This window comes from Elgaria multicarinata, chromosome 2 (assembly GCF_023053635.1).
Source record: "Elgaria multicarinata webbii isolate HBS135686 ecotype San Diego chromosome 2, rElgMul1.1.pri, whole genome shotgun sequence".
In the NCBI taxonomy this organism is placed as follows: Eukaryota; Metazoa; Chordata; class Lepidosauria; order Squamata; family Anguidae; genus Elgaria; species Elgaria multicarinata.
Window position 1 is genome coordinate 41389003 of NC_086172.1, and position 20043 is coordinate 41409045.

Genomic DNA, 20043 nt, shown 5'->3' on the forward strand with positions numbered 1-20043 from the left:
CCTTCAACATATGAATTTAGAAACCAAACATCTAAAAACAGTTACAATAAGATACTAGCACCTGAAAAACAACAACTGACATTAAGATCCCAACAGGTGCTGTCAAATACTGAGTGCAGAGGACAGTCTTAACCTGGCACCGAGAAGATGTTGGTGCCAGGCAAACCTCAGTGAGGAGACCATTTTATTTTATTTATTTATTTACACTCCCCCTAAAGGATCGGGTCCGTAGTTTGGGGGTGCTCTTGGATCCAGAACTGTCACTTGAGGCACAGGTGAACTCAGTGGCAAAGAGCACCTTTTATCAGCTCAGGCTTATATACCAGCTCCGCCCTTATCTGGACAGAGATAGCTTAGCTACAGTTATCCATGCTCTGATAACCTCTCGTTTGGATTACTGCAATGCGTTATACGTGGGGCTGCCTTTGAAAACGGTCCGGAAACTTCAACTGGTGCAAAACAGGGCAGCACGCTTACTAACAGGGACTGGCCGACAAGACCACATTACGCCAGTCCTTTTCCAGCTTCATTGGCTGCCAGTCCAGGTCCGGGCCCGATTCAAAGTGCTGGTATTAACATTTAAAGCCCTAAACGGCTTGGGGCCAGGTTATCTGAAGGAACGCTTCCTCCCATATGTACCTGCCCGGACCCTAAGGTCATCCTCAGGGGTCCTCCTCCGTGAGCCCCTGCCAAAGGAAGTGAGGCAGGTGGCTACCAAGAGGAGGGCCTTCTCTGCTGTGGCACCCCGACTGTGGAATGAGCTCCCTAAGGAGGTTCGCTTGGCACCTACATTATATGCTTTTAGACGCCAGGTGAAGACCTTTTTATTCTCCCAACATTTTAACAATCTATAAATTTTAAATAACATGGTTTTAAATTTGTAATTTTGCATTGCTGCTGTTTTTATCTGGTTGAGCTTTTATATTGTATTTTATATTATGGTTTTATACTGTTGTTTTATACTTTGAATGTTTTTAATTTTTGTGAACCGCCCAGAGAGCTCCGGCTATTGGGCGGTATAGAAATGTAATAAATAAATAAATAAATACATTTATTAAAACGTTTGTATCCTGCCCTGTTATCACTGGGATCTCAGGGCATCGTACAGATAAAATCAGAACAATATAAACATAAATAATTTACACAGCTAAAAATGTATTAAATCATTAACAAATTGAAACCAGTAGAATTTTTAAAAAACCAATAAAACAATTAAAATCAATTAAAACTATGTGTAACCATGGAGTATTTAGCCCTTAAAAAGCCATGTTTTAACTTGGCGCCAAAATGAAGTGACCATTTCATAATTGTGGGGGCTACCACTGAGAAGACCCTCTCCCTTGTTGCCGCTCTCTGAGCCTCCCTTGGAGGAGGGCCTGTGATGTTGATCGTAGTGTACAGGTAGATTCATAATGTCATCCCCACTCCCTATTTTTTAAAGCTGTAGAACCATAGAGTTGGATGGAGCCTTGTAGGCTATCTAGTTCAACCCCTGCTCGATGTGGGAAATCCTGAACTAGAAAATATACAGCAGACATATATTCTGGACATATACAGTCTGTCCAGAACTCACGTATCTTTCCTCTGCTGGAACGGTAGCTGCTATTATTAGGGGAAATGTTGCATTAGGCCATGAGACTGAACAGGACAAAAATGTCAAATAACCATAGCAAGCATCAACTTTTCATTTTTCGAATGAGGTTGGCAGTATATTTTTTTAAACTATAACTGTGAGGCCTGTTGCCTTAATGCAAGGGATGTTGTGGATTTAAAGAGAAACACCTGATTGATGTTTCCCAGAGCCAGCCTCTAGAGGGCAGCATACTCACTTTTCTTCCCCTTTGAACATCCATGCAATTTCTTAATACCAGTTGAGCCTTGTGCAAAAACTGTCTCCTTCCGAAGCTTGGTGTTAAAGCTAGCAGCTATGTTTTCAGTACATGCAGCAGTTCTCAAGGCTGGTTTATCACATTGTGAACCTCCCAGGGAGCTTTGGATATTGGGCAGTATAGAAATGTAATAAATCAAATGAAAATTTTAAAAGATAGCCCTCTACATGCAGGATGCCACAAGCCTGCAAGTCTATGCCTCTTTATTTCTGCTCTTCTACCTCTGAAACCTTTTTTCTCTTTCAATAAACCAGCATTTATTGTCCACACTGAAACTATTCCAATTGTGTTTGTCTGGTCTGTAATCTTAGTCTGTGCTGCTTTTTGACAAAGGAGAAGTTGGGCCAGGCCTAGAGAACCTTCATCACATGACATGACTCTGTACAGCACCATGTACATTAATGGTGCTATATAAATAAATAATAATAATAATAATAATAATAATAATAATAATGACTCACCCCCTACAGTGATGGCAGCAGCCTGTATTATAGCTTTCGTTGTTCCGTTATCTGCCCTGTAGGACAGCTGCCACTGGTGCTGGGCAAACAAGGGACAGATCTGGAGAAGTAGGCCTGCTCCCAGCCCTTTGGCCTCACTTCGTCCTGTCTCTTCGTCATGCTCAAATATTGCCCTTACATTCTACTTGTCGAAATCTAAATCTAAAGTCGAGAAGTTCAGGTGGCCATCTCTTTCGGATTGCCATCAGCACTTACTCTTTGATTTGTGTAGGCCTACGTATTCCAGAATTGGCTCTAATGTCCTATGCTGGCATTCTGTTTTGATTTCGGGAAAGAGGGCAAAAGGACTTCACGGTGGTGAAAGAACAAGAAGGGTCCCCTAGCACAGGCATGGGTAACTTATGGCCCCCCAGATTTGGTCTACAACCCCCACCTGCTCTAGACAGCATAGCCAATGGTGAGGCATGATGGAATTAAAGACTAAAACATCTGAAGGGCCATAAGTTGCCCACTAGCAGTTGCACAAGCGCTAGCAGATCAATGAGTAAAAACAGCACAAGCAACATCTAGTGTAATGAAGTTGTAACGAGTTGTGAAAGTGCTTGTGCAATGGCTTGTGAAAGGGATTGCATAAGCAGAAACAAAGGATTGTATCTGATTCTTGTGCAAGGATGAAAATGGGTTTTCTTCAGGCCTACGTACCTGGTGCTAGTGGAATAACACCATTGGATACAAACCTAAATTTCTGAAAGGAGTAGTGTATCTAGGATTATTTGAAATGGTTACTTTTATAACACCTTACCAGTGAGAGGGGAGTTGCTTTTGAGGAATATTCGCATGGGGTTTGAAGTGCAAATGGGGGAGGTGACTGTCCACTTATGTGCTTCCTAAATAACGTCCTTCATTTGTTTCTCCCAGCAGTCTCTTGCAGTGTAATAATCCTATGTGTAACCTTTAGTCAGACATCCCATTGACTTTGGTGAGACTTACTCCCAGATAACTATGTAGGGTTGCAGTCTAAATATATAAATATAGGTCTGGAAGTTACATATAGATATTAGCATCTTAAATATCACCTCTCTCTATTTTCATCAAACGATCACACTTTACAGCTGTACTGAAGCCTCTTTTTGCTTCCTTTTGCAAACTACTGCTTGGGATCAACTGTTTGGAATCAAACGACCGTTTGAAATCATTTAAAATATATTTGAATAGCGTTAACTGAGGATTTAGGGCATGCTAAAATACTACATATGTTCAACAACTTCCTTTTAAAAGGCTTTAATATTGAAGTGGGGAGGCACGGATCATTCCTATGCTTCAGCCTTGCCCAGCATGGTGCGTTCCAGATATTTTGGATTACAACCTGTGTTATCCCTGACCATTGGCCATTCTGGCAGGTCCTGATGGGAGCTTTAGGCCAAAACATTTGGAGGACACTGGGCTGGGGAAGACCGATATGCATCCTCGACCTCACAATTAAGCCCTGTATTAGTACAAGATTGGTGTTTGGGTTTTAAAAGGTGTTCTTATCAAGCACTTGGATTCTTAGACATCATGCTGTTTGGCAGTAAACAAAAAAAGGAAGAAAATGTAAGGCTAGATTACAGGTCCCAGCTTTGCAGAGCATTTAGGAGAGTGTTTAGTGTGCTGAATTAGAAACTGAAACCACTTCAGCCCCAAACCCATCCCACTGAGGAAATCATATACAACAGCAGCAACTTCTGAAAGAGGGCCTGTGGTGGTAAATCAATAACCTGAAGTAAAGTGACATAAAATGTTAAAAATTCTAGGTTCACTTTCTTTCTTTGTTTCTTCCTTGTTGACAACTTTTGCCCTTATATGTTCCACAGCAGACATCTAAACCTGCGATTGTAAGCTATTTCGAAATAGCTTCAACTGAAATTAATAGGAGATGCTAGTAACAACATAAGAGAACTTTATCATGTTACGTCCTAGAAGTGACATGGTTTTCTGAATGTAACTCCTAAATTTGACTTCTGTACTCTACCCCTAAAATTCCCAGCACCATTTTTCATTGAGGAAAATGTGCCAAAAGCCAAACCATATGCCTGGGCATACTCTGTGTGGACATGCATAAGTATTGTGCTATCAGCTATTTTTTTTATACATGCACGTAATTTCTGAGATATTTTTTAAAATCATGTTTAGTTAATAAATTAGTGATAGCAGATAGGAAGAGCAAATGTTGATGATCCTGTGGTGTGCAGTAGAGGTAGTGGGATGGGTACAAAGTCACCACTGCTGTGCCTTAGCCGGGTTCCTACAACACGCCAACCCCTGCTGTATAGCCGGAAATTATGCAAATGGTTTTCACAAACACAGTGGTAGGGGAAGAAACCATGATGTTTCCTTCCACCACTGCGATCATCCAGACCAGGTCATTATGGTTTGAAAGCCTAAACTTTAAATACTCGTGGATAACGTGATGCTATAGTAATACTTTACCAGATTGAAAAACGAAAGCAACAGAATGAGAATAGTTTAAATGTACATCTACACCCTGAAAATAAACAAATAACTGACAGTGCAGTCCTATACATGTCTAGATTGCATTCATTGGGACTTTCAGCCTCAAAAAAGAGTCAGTGGACAAGGAGTTTCCATCATTGTTTATCTTTTTAAAAACCTTCCATCCATTTGTTTGGGTTATCCTGAAAACAGAAGGATAGATTGAATGGTCTTCACGAGCCCATTTAAATTCTTGGTTTCAAAATCTAGGTTACAAGTGTGTTGTGTGTTACTGTGGGGTAGTGGTGGTGGTGGGCTGGGTGAATTCATGAGAGCATGGGGAGAGGGCAGTCTAGCCCACAGCCCATTCGTGATCCATTAACCACAGTAAAGAGAGGGAAAGCATGACATCTGTATCACTTCTAATTCCAGCCATACCCCACATACCTTACATACAAACATTAAGTAAATGTTGACATGTATTTAATGTTTATATTGGCACAATTTTTTTAAAAAATATATATTTTAAAACATCTTTTAAGTGTCCCTCTTTTAAAGTGTGTGTTCATATTTATCCTTGCTGTCAAAAGGTGTTTAAGTCTTAAAGTTAGAATGAATTTCTAAGCTTACTTTATTTTTTGTACTTTTATCAAAAGCTTACGGCCAGACAATACCTAAAATATATTGTTTTCAACCTGACAAAGTTACATAAGAAGAGAATCCCCTCGCACTTAAAGAAAAATGCAATTATTTTCTATTCTGAATCTCCAGACTGCTGTTTTAGAAAATCATATCTGATTATTTGCTCAGCAGAAGATTATTGAGTTGATTTAGCTGTGATTTTACTTAACAAAGCTTCAACTGAATTCCCACTGTGGAGTCCAAAAAAGGTAGAGAGATATAAATGATACATTCAAACTGTGATTTTGGTGAACAGGGCCATCAATGCACCCCTCGGAGCTAATAGCGGAGATGAGAAACAGTGGGTTTGCACTGAAACAAAATGTACTGGGGAGAAACTTGACCGCAAATGATCCATCACAGGTAATGATCTTTTTATCAGTAAGCTGAAAATGTCTGTAAATCTAAATGTGATTGCTTGTGAATTGTTACTTAATGTTTTTATAATATGCATATCCATAGGAAAGCCAAATAGATAGAGCAAGAGATGTGTGTCCTGAAACTTTCTCTGTTTTCCACAATTTTTTTGTTAGCCAGAGTGACAGATCTAAAATATTTTTTTTTCATCCCATCGTTTAATAAAGGAAATGCCTCCTGCGGATTAGCAGAGATTTAATATCTGCCAAGGGAAATGGTTTCAGCTTGAACTAGCTTGCTTATGATAAGATATTGATGGTCTTATCTAGAGCTACCTACCCCTGGGTGATGCCCAGGGGGAAAATAATGGAAATGTCATTCAGGGAATGCCCCATTTAGCAAGTGCACTACAGAACACTGCCCTCTGTGTTTCAGGAGAGGGTGCAGCCCTCTCCGCATGACTAGGGGAAGCCAAACTTGGAAAACACAGACTAAGCCAAGGCATACAAGAGGTTGTGGGGACAGCACAGCTGCTGCAGATTTGTTATTTCCATTGAAACTACCCTGTTTCTTAATGGGGGTTTGCATCAGGTCAGAGACCAGACACCACAAACTCCAGAGTGAGAGTGAGAATAGTGCAGCATGGCCTTGTGTTTCCTGGCCAGAAAGCTTTTGAAACTGCTCCTTCATCACTGGGAGAAGCATAGCAACCAAAAGCATGAGGTTTCTGGATACTCCTCACTGGAGTTCACCTGGGTGAATGCAGTGTCTTCTGGGCTCCACAGTGCAACACAGTCATAAATTGGGCCCTTAGATTGTATCACTTTATGTGTAACAAACTTGGGGGCAAATTAGACATGATGGTTGCAAGTCGGTGTTTTTGAACACTGAACTGCCCCAGTCATTTATTTATCACATTTCTATGCCATCCAATAGCCGACACTCTCTGGGTGGTTCACAAAAATTAAATTAAAATTAAACCAAGGCTGACCCCACCCTTTTTCCAGTCATATGAAAAAGGGTTGGGGTGAGTCTTAGTTTTAAAAGTAAAGGGGCCTCGTGGCTGAGGGGAACTGACCCCCTCAGGCATTCCACTGGAGGTGGCGGGGGGAGAGTTGACTGTCCTTCTGTGGATCACCTCCCTGCAGTCCCTCCGAGCTCTTTCCACTCCCCTCCAACGAGTGCTCTCCCTGGGAAGAGGAATTGCATGATGGTATGAGGACTCAGTTGCATTTATAGTCTTTTGATGGGTTTACCTGATCAACACCTCCCAAAAGTCTCAATGAGCTGAGATAGAAAGCTCCCCATTTTTGCAAGCTTTCTGATGCAGCTTATCTCAGGGAAAAAACATGCCCAACTTGTGTGTATTAGGAAAGAGTGCACATGAAATGCATGTATTTGAGAAACGTGTGCACAGAATAGCATTTCAGCAATGTAAAATACTTGGGAGAGGGAAATTCATACATTGAAAAAAGGTACATCTTGAGGCAGACAAAATGTGAACCCAAAAAAGTATGAATTTCAGTATTGGTTTGTTTTGGGCTTTGTTAAAGTGCAAGCTCATGCAGAAACGGGACTGAATGGGCTTGATGTAAAAAAAATCCGCTATGATCTCAGTGAGAACAAGATCGACAGTTCTGTCCATCCGTAATTTAAACTCATGGAACAGCAGCCGTTGCATCTAGGATGGGCCCCAGTGGGGTTTCGTTCTCAGTAAACATTGCAGAGCTATGTTGCTCCCTTGCACTGTGCAGAGGCTCCTCCATAGGACCTCAGAGGCCTCGATTCATTGACATACAATGCAGTCCTATACACACGAACCAGGGAATATGTCCCATTGAACTCAGTGAGGATTGCATTATCACAGTCCTATCCATAACTTACATCTATGGGTGTGTTCAGAAGCTACTTATGGGGGGGCGGGAATCTCAGTCCGGTAGGAGTCTCATAGCAAAGAGAGAAAGTAACGTCTGGCCCAGTATGTACACTGTATTTCTTTAAATGCGGTGCCCTCCCTCATGTGCCTTGGATACTCCCATTTTCTCTGGAGCTGGATCAGGAGGCAGGCAAATATATTCAAATTAATGCAGTACAGCCTGAATCCGATGTTACTTTCTTCCCACTCAGAAGGGAGAGGGACACAGAAGATCTCAAACTCTTAGTCAGGTTGAGATTTCTCCCCAGCAAGCAATGACTGAACAGGAGTTGTGCTCACTTTTATTTATGTATGTGTACCACTTACAAGTCACTTTTCCATCATCATGTTCAAACTAATCATGCTCAAACTAATGCACAAAAAAGAGTACTGAAAGTATGTGAAAATCCTAAATGTTAAAATGTAAACATTTGAAACTTGAAAACTGAAAAACTAAATCAATAAGTAACTGACTTCAACCAGCAATTGCTTCCATAGAGAATGCAGTCTTCAGCTCAGTCTAATTGGCTTTTGTGGAACTATTTATTTATTTATTACATTTCTATACCACCCAATAGCCGGAGCTCTCTGGGCAGTTCACAAAAATTAGAATTGTTTTGGCTTCCTGTGTATTTATGCCTGCACTGTTTCCTTTATAGCATGACTTACAGAGCAACTTTGATAAATATATTTCAAGCACCACTTTCCAAATTCAACACAAAATCCTTTGTCACAGCATTCTAGCTCATTTACTTCTCAGCAAAATCCCTATACTTACTCAAATACATATATTATTTACATATATTGTTAAGCATATATTATTTGTATCATCAGCCTAATGTTAGCGCCGCCTTTTCCATTCATAGCCCGTAGCAATGTGTTCCCTTTTCTTTTGATAGGAATTTGTTGCAAGTGAAGGAGAAGATGACCCAGAGGTGGAATTTTTGAAATCCTTGACAACTAAGCAAAAACAAAAGCTTTTGAGGTAATTGCATCACTAGTACATAGTACTATCTCTGTTTGCAATCGACAGTGACCAAGGGAGACCTCAAAGTTGCAGTTCTGTTTCATACTAGAATGCTCATTTAGAATATTGACAATAACACAGAAGTAATGTCTATTCAGAGCTAGGAGAAAGCACTCCTGCCCTATTCTAGGAGTGAATGAACCTTACTGGCACCATTGCTATTCATATATGTGTGTCTTGATGTAGGGTTGCAGCTTCAATATCTTTGATCCCAATCTTAAATCCATTACTTGGAAGAAAGTACTGCTTACTTGAGTGGGACTTGCTTAGAGTTGGGGGATTAAGCTGGAATTCTGAAACCCTTTACCCTTGATTTGCTCTATCTATAAACCTGCATGCAGCGAACCTGGAGACTGAAGGTGGATAAATAACTTAAGTTTGAGTGCTATTTTATATGCAAATTTGTTATGGTGTGGGGATGAACCAGTAACATCCGGTAACATTCTTCTTCTGGTGAAAGATAATGGGTTTTTAAAACGGCATTTGGAAGAAATTGATTTTTGTCATTATTGGATCTTAACTTTAACCTACTCCTTCATCTGTAGTTGCCCTTAGAGGTTTTGGGGAAATTGCTTATAAGCAATATAATTGCTTATATTGCTTTACCCTTGTTTTTAAATTGGATTTGTAATATTACTCTTGTTAGCTGCCTTGAGCACCTAGTGTAGAAAGTCTAACGAAATAATAAACAAACAGATTCGTGTGCATGCACAACATCTAGGACGACCCACATGTAGCCCTCATAGACAAGCAGCAGTTACTCTGGTCAGCTGTTTGGTAGGGAGAGCAGGGAGTAAGGGATCTTCAGTCCATGCTTCCTCTCCCAAACTATGTATTGGAATTATCTGGTGGGATTAAACACATGCAACCCTGGCTGCTGGATCAAGCTGAGAATTGTGCATACACACACCACACCGTATCCGGGTCAGCAGCTTCGTGTTCATGCATGGCCCTAGTTGGATCAGGAGAATAGGGTGCGTAGAAATCAATAACAAAAACTTCCATGGAACAGGATTGGAGCCATATTCGTTGGAACATGACCAATTTAAAAAGTATTTTAATATTTTGTGATATATACCTCTCAAAGTTGTTTTTCTAATTTCATTAAAAAAAACACTTATTAGATCAGCATATTGAGAAACGTTTCATTTCAAGGATAAATTGATTTAAATGAGCACAACTCTTTTTTTCCCTTCATAAGTAAAACAATGTAAAGGTGGTTATCTAAAAAAATGATATTTTTAATTTTAAAAATATCCAGGACCAGCCTATTTAGACAAAACAAAAACCAAACAAACTTGCTTTAAGGCCCAGGTACAGATTGCTTTCTCCCCTTCCATTAGATGCTACAAAAGTCAGCAATTGAATAACTTTTACAGGAAGCAAAGAATACATCAAAAACGGCCAGGTGATAAGTTTGGGGAGCAAGACTTGTATTATTTTTAGATAATTAGCTCATCACAGCCTGATATTTATTATGTGAGATCTGCTTTAAAGAACAGACCTCTAAAATGTAGACTTTCACTGTTATCCCTTGCTGCTTAATTGCTCTGCTTTTCTGTGTTCAAAATAAAAGGAAACTGGATCGCCTGGAGAAAAAGAAGAAGAAGAAAGATAGGAAGAAGAAAAAGCACCAGAAGAGAAAAAGCAAAAGTAAACACAGGAAACATAAGAGCAGATCCTCTTCCACATCCTCCAGTGAGTCTTCAGTAAGCAGCAGTGATAGTGAGACTGACAGCCAAGATAAAGCAGCACAAAAGAAGATGGATTCTAAGGAAAGAAGAAAAGCAAAGTTTTCAGAGACTAGCAGCAGTGATTCTGAAGGGAAGGCGAAGACTAAGGGAAAACTTTATGAAGATCCCTCCAGCGGTCATGGTAACAAGGACAAAGATAGAGAGAAGTGTAGACTTTTAAAGCAAGATAGTTCTGGGGAGAACAACAAATGGAGCTCCTGTGAGAGCAAAAGAAAACCCACAAGCAGAAATGATAAAACAGACAAGAGAAGAGAATCAGAAAGATATGGGAGCAGAAGCCAAAGCAAGGAGGAGAGGAGCGGGAGAGGCTCTAACACAAGGCACAGGACTTATAGCCCGAGTGAAGAGCGGCAAAGGAACAACGAAACTAAAAGCCACAGCTCAGACGTTTGTAGAGAGCAACAGAAACAGAAAGAGAGCTATAGCAACAAATACAGTAAAAAGGAGCGCAGAGAGAGAAGCAGAAGCAGAGAGAGGAAAAAATAGATAACGTGGGTGGGAGATGCATTTTTGCATGTCTTTTTTTATAAATTCCTTTAGTAAGGGCTCTTGATACACTTCTCTCTTTCTCATCAGATGGCTGTTCTCAGTGAAATGTCAATTTCTTACTTTAAAGAGCCCTAAACACATTTTGTATGTATGTTGCAAACAAATACAGGCTTTTAAATATAAGCAACAAATTATTTTCTTGATAAATATGTCTTATGTTTGAGTAGCAAGCCATATGATTTCATTTTGGTGGGGGTGGGAGAAGTTAATCAGTAAATCAACATTTATTTCAGACATTAATGTACAAAAAATACTTGACATGCCTCTGTAAAATTGGAACTTAACCAGTACATATTAATTCTCCTTGATAATAAATATACATAGTCTTGTGAGGAGCAGGCTAAGTGTTTGAGAGCATATTAAATTACGCCGATAGTTTTTAACATATGACTAGATAAAATCACTGTTACAGGCTATAAATGCTAGATTATTTTTGAACTGAAACATTTCCCCCCAAGATCCACCTAAGAGGACAATTTCACAAGTTAAAACAACAGCAACATAGTTCCGCATAAACGTGTAGCCAACATTTTTTACCACCTGCAGAGTATAACTTGGTCAAGGCTATCTAAGCATCTTGAACCCCTGTTGGTATATGTCGCTACAGTGTCAAGTTTTTGTTCAATAATTTCTCACGACATGGGAAGAATATTTATTGTCTTAATAGTTTCTAGGTATTGTATGCTGTAGGAATCTAATGTCAGCTCCACTCTTCTTACCGTACAGAAAGCAGCTTATTTCTTTTAGGGTTGGGTGGGGGGTTTAAAACTAGATGTTGTTAAGGTAAGAATTACATTAAATAAACGTTACTTTCAAAAATGGATTGCTTTATTTTCAGGGATTTGTCTCTATTTCAAAGGCACAGGTAGAAACTCTGGATGCTGCTTTTCCTTTTTAGTCCTTAAACAGAAGGAAAAATCATTCATTAGAGGAACCAAGTGGTGCAATTTAATCAAAGTACAATCAAGCAACTTTTCCATCTCTCTGTTTCTGCTAGAGTTTATTCTGTTTTGGGTCCCCCCCCCCCCCGAACTACTTCATACTACCACGCAAAAGCTTTTATATATCACAGGGATGAGTTATAGCAGAGGTGACTTATTTGCCTTGCAAAACTCATCCTTTGCATGTTACAGTGTTATATGAATGTTGCCATTAGAGATTGAAAGATAATGGGAACATAAAACTGTAACCATAAGTTGGACTGCACACCACATTAACTTGTTAATGCTTTCATTAAAAGAATTAAGCAAGATGGCAGAAGGGCTTCAGTCCTGTGCATACTTACTTGGAAGTAAGATGCAATTAACTTACTTCCTAATAAACAATGTATAGGATTGGGCAACAAGGAAATAGATTGAAAGATATACCCCACAGGATATAAAAGCGAGACAAAAACGTGCATTCCTGTCATTCAAAAATTTATATACATCTAGCCTATCCCAGCTTGAAAGGGTCAGGATAAAAATTATTATTATTATATAAATACCTATTTAAAATTGGCAAAATTGTTTACTATCCTCCCACACAATTCCCTCTTTAAAAAACTAACCCATATTTTGCAACACTTCTGAGCAATGTTTAGTCTTTGACTTAGTGAGGCTCTAGGGGAAACACTTTCCATTTAAAGCGCTAAGAACATTTCTGTATTTACCCTTTCTGTCTCAACTTGGCCCACAAACAGTATTGTCTCAAAGGATACTGTCTCCTGATTTTAAAGATTACGATGGGGCATTGAGGGAAAGACAGTCTCTTATGTTTGCCGGGTCCACAAGCTGTTACTGTCTTTACTGCCACAGGCAATTTAAATAGATGCCCTGAGATTTAAGAGCGGCATTCCTCTTATACCTGGACACCTATTTTCAAAAACACCATGGCATTCTTTGTTTCTAAAGTGACACAGAGGCAGGAACTTAATATGAAGTGTCCAGGGCATACCTTTTCAGAGTTTATGCTTGAGAACACAGGAGAAGGGAGGACATTATTTTGGTGCAAAGTCTGCATTTGAAAACGTCTTTCAGCCCAGTAAAATTTGTGACCCCACTTTGAAAGGGCCTTTGGAATAACACATAAGTAGTGCAAGACATCTATTTCTCTGTCTCTGAAAAGAGCAGTCTCTTGCCTACCCACCCACTCACCCCCTCTCTCTGGCCTATTCTGTTGTACATAGAGAAGGGGCATTGGTTCAAGCTTGTCTGTGCTGGCAGCTTGCCACCCAGCTGCTGCTGTTACACTTAATCCTCTTGTATGAGAGAAATGTATCAGGCCCCTCTATTTTTAGTAAGCATTTCTACACGCTCTCTGCATTTGGTTCCTTTTAGGCTCGTTTATAAAGGTATACTGTGGGCATGTGCCTGTAATTTTGCTGGTGTGTTTCTGGTTGAACAGAGACGCCTCATTCCGACACACAAGTGTCTCATCTGACTTTCTAAACCTGACCATTCCACAGACCAGACAAAAATTAATGATGGTGTACTAATGCTCCTCTGAAACATCTCTCAAGTTGACGCACTGGTGAGATTTTACAGAGACGATGCTTATGCTGAACAAGGAATTGTTGGCAATGTTTTGGTGTCTGGCTTGGCATTTTGTATCATGCAAGTATTTACATCTCCAGATCAGCCTGTGGAGCCTTTCAGACAGAACAACTCCTCAAGCACTTTCAGGGGATTTATGCACACCTTACTGTTTTTGCTCTTAAAACAGAGGTGGCTTTTGAATATTGTTTGAAGTGAAAACAAAACATTTAAATTCTTCAAAGAGTTTATTTTAAGATGAAAGGATGAAGATGTCGGAATTTGATGGGAGGGGGTAGCCTAGGGTAAAAGAAGAATGTTTAGTATAGGCTAAAAGTTCACCTTTGTGAATAGTGTAAAAAAATTGGTGACGAAGATCTTTGCTCATTTGCTATCCTGTGAAGTGAGAAAATAAAAAAGTCAGTTTGATTTGACAGCATTTAAGGTTATTTCTCATAACCTTAGTTGCATTTTGCACCTACCAAGGGTGATTAAGACTGGATGTTAACTGTACAACGTTTTCTCCCTTCCCACACACTACATTTTTAGGAATACACAAAATACATTTTAAGTGTACACCAAAAATGTAAACTGTGACTGCAAAACAGAAAAGTTCACGTCTGCTCGCTGTCAAGTATACCCTTATTGGTGAAACTAGTTTTGTTATTGCACATCTGTTAAGCCCCCTTTTCGGCTATTGTTCAAAAGCAAGAAAGGGAAAATGTTCATGGAGGCGGGTAGGCTGCCTCTTTTGGAAAGCTGCAAGATGAGCCTCGTTGGCCTCGTTCTAAAAATGGCTTTGGAGCCTTGCCGAATGCCTTAATTTGACAGTGGCAAATTAAACCCTGTAGGAGGTGCTGTTGGTTTACAAATGCCCACAAACATGTAGTCATGGCCTCTCTTTTTAAACCATAAACGGGCCGACGCTGGGTTGCAAGACGGAAATGTGGGTCGCTGGTGGATGAATAGTCTCGCCAGTCACGACTAGGCCAAAGAGCTGCGCGGGAAACGGCCGCAACTTGCGCCCTTCGCTTTCTGCGGGTAATGGAAGAGGCCTACAGAGGACATCTCCTGAGAAACAAGGGCGCTGAACTGGGGAGGCCTTTGGGATGAAAAGGCGCCCTACAAAAATCAAATGGGTGGTTCTTGGTAGAGGCCGCGATCCAACGCCACGTGGTGAATGAAGCACCGATGCCACGAAGCTTGGAAGTCTCCCTTCCAGGACCAGGCCTGGCGTCGAAGCACTGGGAGCAAACGCCGTCGGTCCACTGAAATTTAATCTGAAGAAATAGCCATTGGCTGGGGTGGTCTATTCCAAATGAAAAACCTTTTTAGATTGTCACTGGGACATTTGTGTGGAAAGAAACGGGGTCGGCAGCCGGTTACAAACCAAGCGCCTTGTCGTCAGTTCCCCCTTGGAAAGAAGTTGGGGGAACTCCTGTTTCGTAGACTTGGCGACTCTCAAGATCAACCAGCTCGCGGCTTCGCTTCTCTTTCCGTCCGTTCTCTTAAAATAGTAACAGTCCCGCAAAAGTAGTGTTGCCTTTTAAACGGGCATTTTCCCTTCCAGGAGGGCCTGGCTACCCACTGCTCTGTGGGAGGACGGATCATCCGGTTCTCGGAGGAGGGCGAAGTGGAGCAGGTGGGGAACCGAGCCGGCGACCGCAACAGAGCTAGGAGACCCGGCGCAGGCAAACCCTTTCCTTTGCGGTAGCCGAAGTGCTTTGCTCCTGGGGAGCGAAGAAGTCGCCCGGCAGCAGAAATCCAGAGCTGGCTGTGGCCGCTGAACCTGCTGCCAGTGGAGGCTGGTGGTTCCGATTTCGGCGGGGCTGTGAATCCGTTCTGCGTTTCAGTCTGTACCAGGCAAAACTCTAAAGGAAATCACTTTGGAGTTCTGACTGCAGCCGAGAATGGATTCAAGCCCCCACCGAAACCGGAGCCAGTAGCCTCCACTGTTTGCTGCACTTGGTGGGCCGCTTAATTAACAACTTCAATAGCCCCGGCCCCTTCGAAAACGTAAACTTCCTTTAAGTGAATTTGGATATTATATCAAGGTAAACAAATCTTCAGGTTTCGTTCTTCTAAACCAGCCTTCCCAACCTGGCCTCTTCCAGATGTCTTGGACTACAGCTCTGGCTGGGGCATGCTGGGGGCGGAGTGTAGTCCAACACATCTGGAGGGCACCTTGTTGGGGAAGGCTGTCCTAAGCATATTTACCAAGTTGAAGTTACCAGGCTTATATTCTGAGAAAATATGCTTAGCATCAGACTTCAAGTGGATATGGAAAGTTATGGCCTCTTGCAGCTCCAGGTTTACAGCACTGATACTAATGGGATTACCTTTGGAGAAAGTGGTTTGGGGGCGCTGTAATTTATCCAAGATGCCTGATAGAATGCGGGGGAAGGGATAGGGGAAAATAGGAGCCAAGTGGAACCCGCCTGTGCTTTTGGGTCCAGGACAGGGGTCCAGCCCAGACACACAGCAATTTTGGCCCCATCCGACAGCAAAGCGCTGCTGCAATCCGCAAAGGTCTTGTGCTCTAGCCAACTTCATTGTACATGGAAGACAACGACTTAACCAGCTTGTGGAGAGCGCCTGATGAGACGGGGGTCAGGGCGTAGAAACAAAACAGCGGTGGCAGTTAAGGCGTCCAGAGTCGTGCCGCGAAATTCAGGATGTGTGTGTGTGGTCAATATTCCCTAACCCTAACTTTCCTTTCTCGGGGTCGCTGGTTCTAGCGGGCGATCTCACTTTCCCATGGAGACGGGCGCTTGGGCGCCTGCGGAAAGGGCAGGAAAGAAAAGAGCTTAATTTGACGCGCACTCCCACTTCGGAGGAGGTGTGAATTTGTGGATGAATGAGGAGGGGAAGTATGTGTGTGTGTGTGGGGGGGGGAAATCGGGCTTTCCCCCCATCCTTCGACTCTCGCAATGAGACTCTGAAGCACTGTAAGGAGAACCTAGGTCGCCCTTATAGCTCCTAGCCCTTTTCAGCAGCAGCGACAGAAGGGGTCCTTTTGTAGACTAGATGTTACAGATTTCAGAGTGGTGCAGCAATAGGGGTGTGTAAGGCCATTTAATTCTCTGTTTGATTTGTAGAGTCTGGAAAGGGAGGGGGGAATCAGCCGACAGCTTCAAAATTTAGGTGGTGAAGGAGAATAAATTATTACTAATTGAAAGGTAAATAAACAGGTGACTTTTCAGCTCAGATTCCCTCTTGGATCGTTACAATAAATATCCCCGAAGGAAGCTCTCTATTTATGTTGTCATTGATTAATTCTCGCTACCTCATTTGATTTCGATTTAGAACGATTTGATTCTAATTTAATTAGCATGTAATTTGGATGTACATAATTACTGTAATTATGACATTCAGGTAAGGCAGCTTTAGGCTGAAAGGCAATTTCAAAAAAAAAATTTTTTTTCGCCCCCCTCCCCTAGCAAAACTCCACTTTGTAGTAGGGGCTGGACAAGGACTCCGCGCCCTGCTATCCAAGTAGTAATTAGCACATCTTGGAAACAGGCAGCGCGGCGAGATGGATATTAAACCAGCAGCGAGGCGAAAACCCAAACTCGTTCGGCTCCGCCGGGGTGGGGAGAAGCGGCTGGCGGTGGGGAGGCGGAGCCTGCTGTGTAACCGAGCCGGCATGTTTACACAGATGACCGCACCAAACCGCCCACCACTCGCGCCGGCCTCCCCTCTTGGCTTGGCGGCGGGAATCCGAAGCACTGCTCTACCACCAAGTCCGCCCGCCGCATGGGCTTTCTGGAGTAGGCGGGCGCGTGAAGCCGGCTCTGATCTTTCCCAGCCACTCGCCTTCCAAACCTCTCCGTTGCGCGGTAAATATCCGCGCAACAGAGAGGTTTGGGAGTGGATCTTCCGCCCCTCCCCCCTTCTCTCTTGCCTCGATTGAGACGGCGATGCGCTTGGCGTTCACTGTGGGGGTGGGGTGGGGGAGTCGTCTCTCCTTACACCGACGTGAGGGTCTGAAAGCTTGAAGGGGAAGAAACTAGAATGGGAGTCCGTTCGAACCACTTTGCTACAAACTGAAGTCGTGGTGATTATGGAGGTCTGATCTCGAGACAAGTTCTTGGCCGGTTCCTCCCCACCGCCACCCACCCGTGGCGGTAGCATCACCGGTCTTACTCTCGAATTAACACCGTCACTCGATGTCAAAGCTCACGAGAATAAAACTATTTAGGCGCCATCGCTATTAATGAGCGCCGCCAAGCTATGAAATTGGAGTCGTCTTTCCTAGCGGAACCCTTGAATTCGTAGGATTTCCTTCGCAAGAAGGAACGAGGGTTGGTGTGTGTGTGTGTTGGAAAGTAAGGCCACTTTTACTCAATTCAATTCTTTTCTTTCTTTCTTTCTTTCTTTCTTTCTTTCTTTCTTTCTCCGCCCCTTCTCTTCCACTTTTCTACTAGCGAGCTTTAAATCGGCATAAATCGATCTGTAACGCGACACTTCGGCCAGAAAGGGACACACATTTCAACCCTTCTTCCGCTTTTTGCCCTGCCATAACAGCGTTTTACACGTGGCGGCTGTAGGCGAAAAACCTCGCTTTTAAAACAAAACAAAACCGTCTTGTTGTTTTTAAATTGCCTTAGCGGCACAAATCTTGCATCCAGGGCCGTCTCCAGAAATTTGAAAGAGTTCTAACAACGGGTTGAAAGTAATAGAGAGTGAGGGGGGGTGGAGGAGGAGGAGGAGGAGGAAGAAGAGAAAGACAACGGCAAAATAGCCCAGGCCAAGAATTAAAAGTTTCTTCCTTTGTTTTTTGTTAGCCCTCAAACATGAACGATTTTAATCCATAAAATCTACATCGATTGAAAATTCGACCCGCACTGCTACAGATTTCGAAGTGCAGAGTTGACTTGTCTAAAAAGGGGTTTCTGCGCCTAATCTTACTGAGATTAGACAAGAAAGCGGCTGCAACACCAGCTAAAACCGTTTCCGGAATGAACCAGAAGTTCGCTTCTCGCTTTACAAACTCTAGATGGCGCTAATGAGTCAGAAATTATAAGACAACCCCCACCCCCCATATTTCTCACTCTCCTCAAAGGACTCAAAAGTGACTGTGAAACATAAAAGCAAATCAGAGTTTGCAGGGGTGGTTTTTTTGTTTTTTTTAATATGTTAAGAATTTTATTCCTTAAGAAAAATTGTAGCTAAATTATTCTCACTTAAAATAAACACTCATACCAATTACCCAAATAAGCCGGATTTACTGTTACATTTTCTTCATCTGCATTTTTGGAATGTGGAAATGTATCTTGAGTAAATACGGAGAACGGCTGCAAATAAAGTGGAGATACATCTGCCCTGTGTGTGTATATATGTGTGTGGTTTTAAAAAATAAATTTAAAAATCCGGAAAATAATGTTTTGTCTCAGTTATACAAGGATGCACACCTTTAAAACTTCATAGAACGAAATTTGGAAAAACATACATTTAGAGCCGGAAACGGTACCTACGGGGGGGGGGGGAAGGTAGATTTCCTGCGGAATCAGACTCAGGTCGGCATTAAATGCTCCTTGGTTATATCCTACCCCAGCTGTGTCAGTGCTAGTAAGTTGTCCCCGCCGGAAGTAACAATACACAGGGAATTTAAAAAGTGCAAGTAGCTGATCTCATATGGAACTGAAGTCATCCCACTCTGGCTGTGACTAAGATCCCGGGGAGGGGGAGGTTTTAAAGCATCCTTTCTCCCTATAGTGAAAACAGCATCCTTTCCTGTCCCCAACCCTCTTTCCGCGTGCTGGGTATTGTGTTCCTGGATTTCCAGCCCCTCGCTTAAGAGGGCAGCGAGTCTCAAAATAAGACAAACGCCGGGCTGTTTGCCGTGGTCTTTCCAGGCGGTCCGCGCTCATCCTTCATTATGCATAAAAGGACTGCAATGCTAAGACCTGCCAATTATTGCCCGTGGATTGTTTGGCTCTGTGTGTATGAGAGAGAGCGAGAGAGCGAGAGAGCGAGAGAGCGAGAGCGGCCCAGGAGCTCTAAAGTTTGCTCTCTTCTCTTCATTTCTGGGGAGTCTCTCAATGATGGACGTTTTCTGACCCGAGGGGGCAAAGGCAATGCAGAAAGGTCCTTGATCATTGAGCTGAGAATGGTAACCCTGGCCTGGCAGAAACTGGACCTCGACGGAGAGTCCTTTGATCTGTTTTATTACAGATGGAAAACAAAGCTGACTTCTGCCCAACACCCAGCGAGAAGGCATTCCTCAGAAACCCACAACAACAGCACAACTGACCGGGTGACTGGGTTGGTGTGTGTGTGGGAGGGGGGGGGGGAGAAGCCGCATCCTGTAGCTCATAAAGCCTCCCCTGTTTACTTTGCCCTTGCTCGAGCGTGTCCCCCCTCTCCACCCGCCCCCCTCCGTGGCCGTTGTCTTCCTCTCCTCCCGAACCCCGGACTCAACA

General features: G+C 42.5%; 1 protein-coding gene across 1 annotated transcript in view; it reads left to right on the forward strand.

The window, feature by feature from the left end:
- CIR1 (corepressor interacting with RBPJ, CIR1) overlaps positions 1 to 11924 on the forward strand; it is a 28609-nt gene extending 16685 nt beyond the window's left edge. Inside the window, exons 8-10 of the mRNA XM_063116370.1 lie at positions 5760 to 5866; positions 8675 to 8760; positions 10379 to 11924. Coding sequence (XP_062972440.1) covers positions 5760 to 5866; positions 8675 to 8760; positions 10379 to 11042 — 857 coding nt within the window. The 3' untranslated portion in view covers positions 11043 to 11924. The remainder of the gene's footprint in view (positions 1 to 5759; positions 5867 to 8674; positions 8761 to 10378) is intronic.
- Positions 11925 to 20043: the final 8119 nt, after the last annotated feature.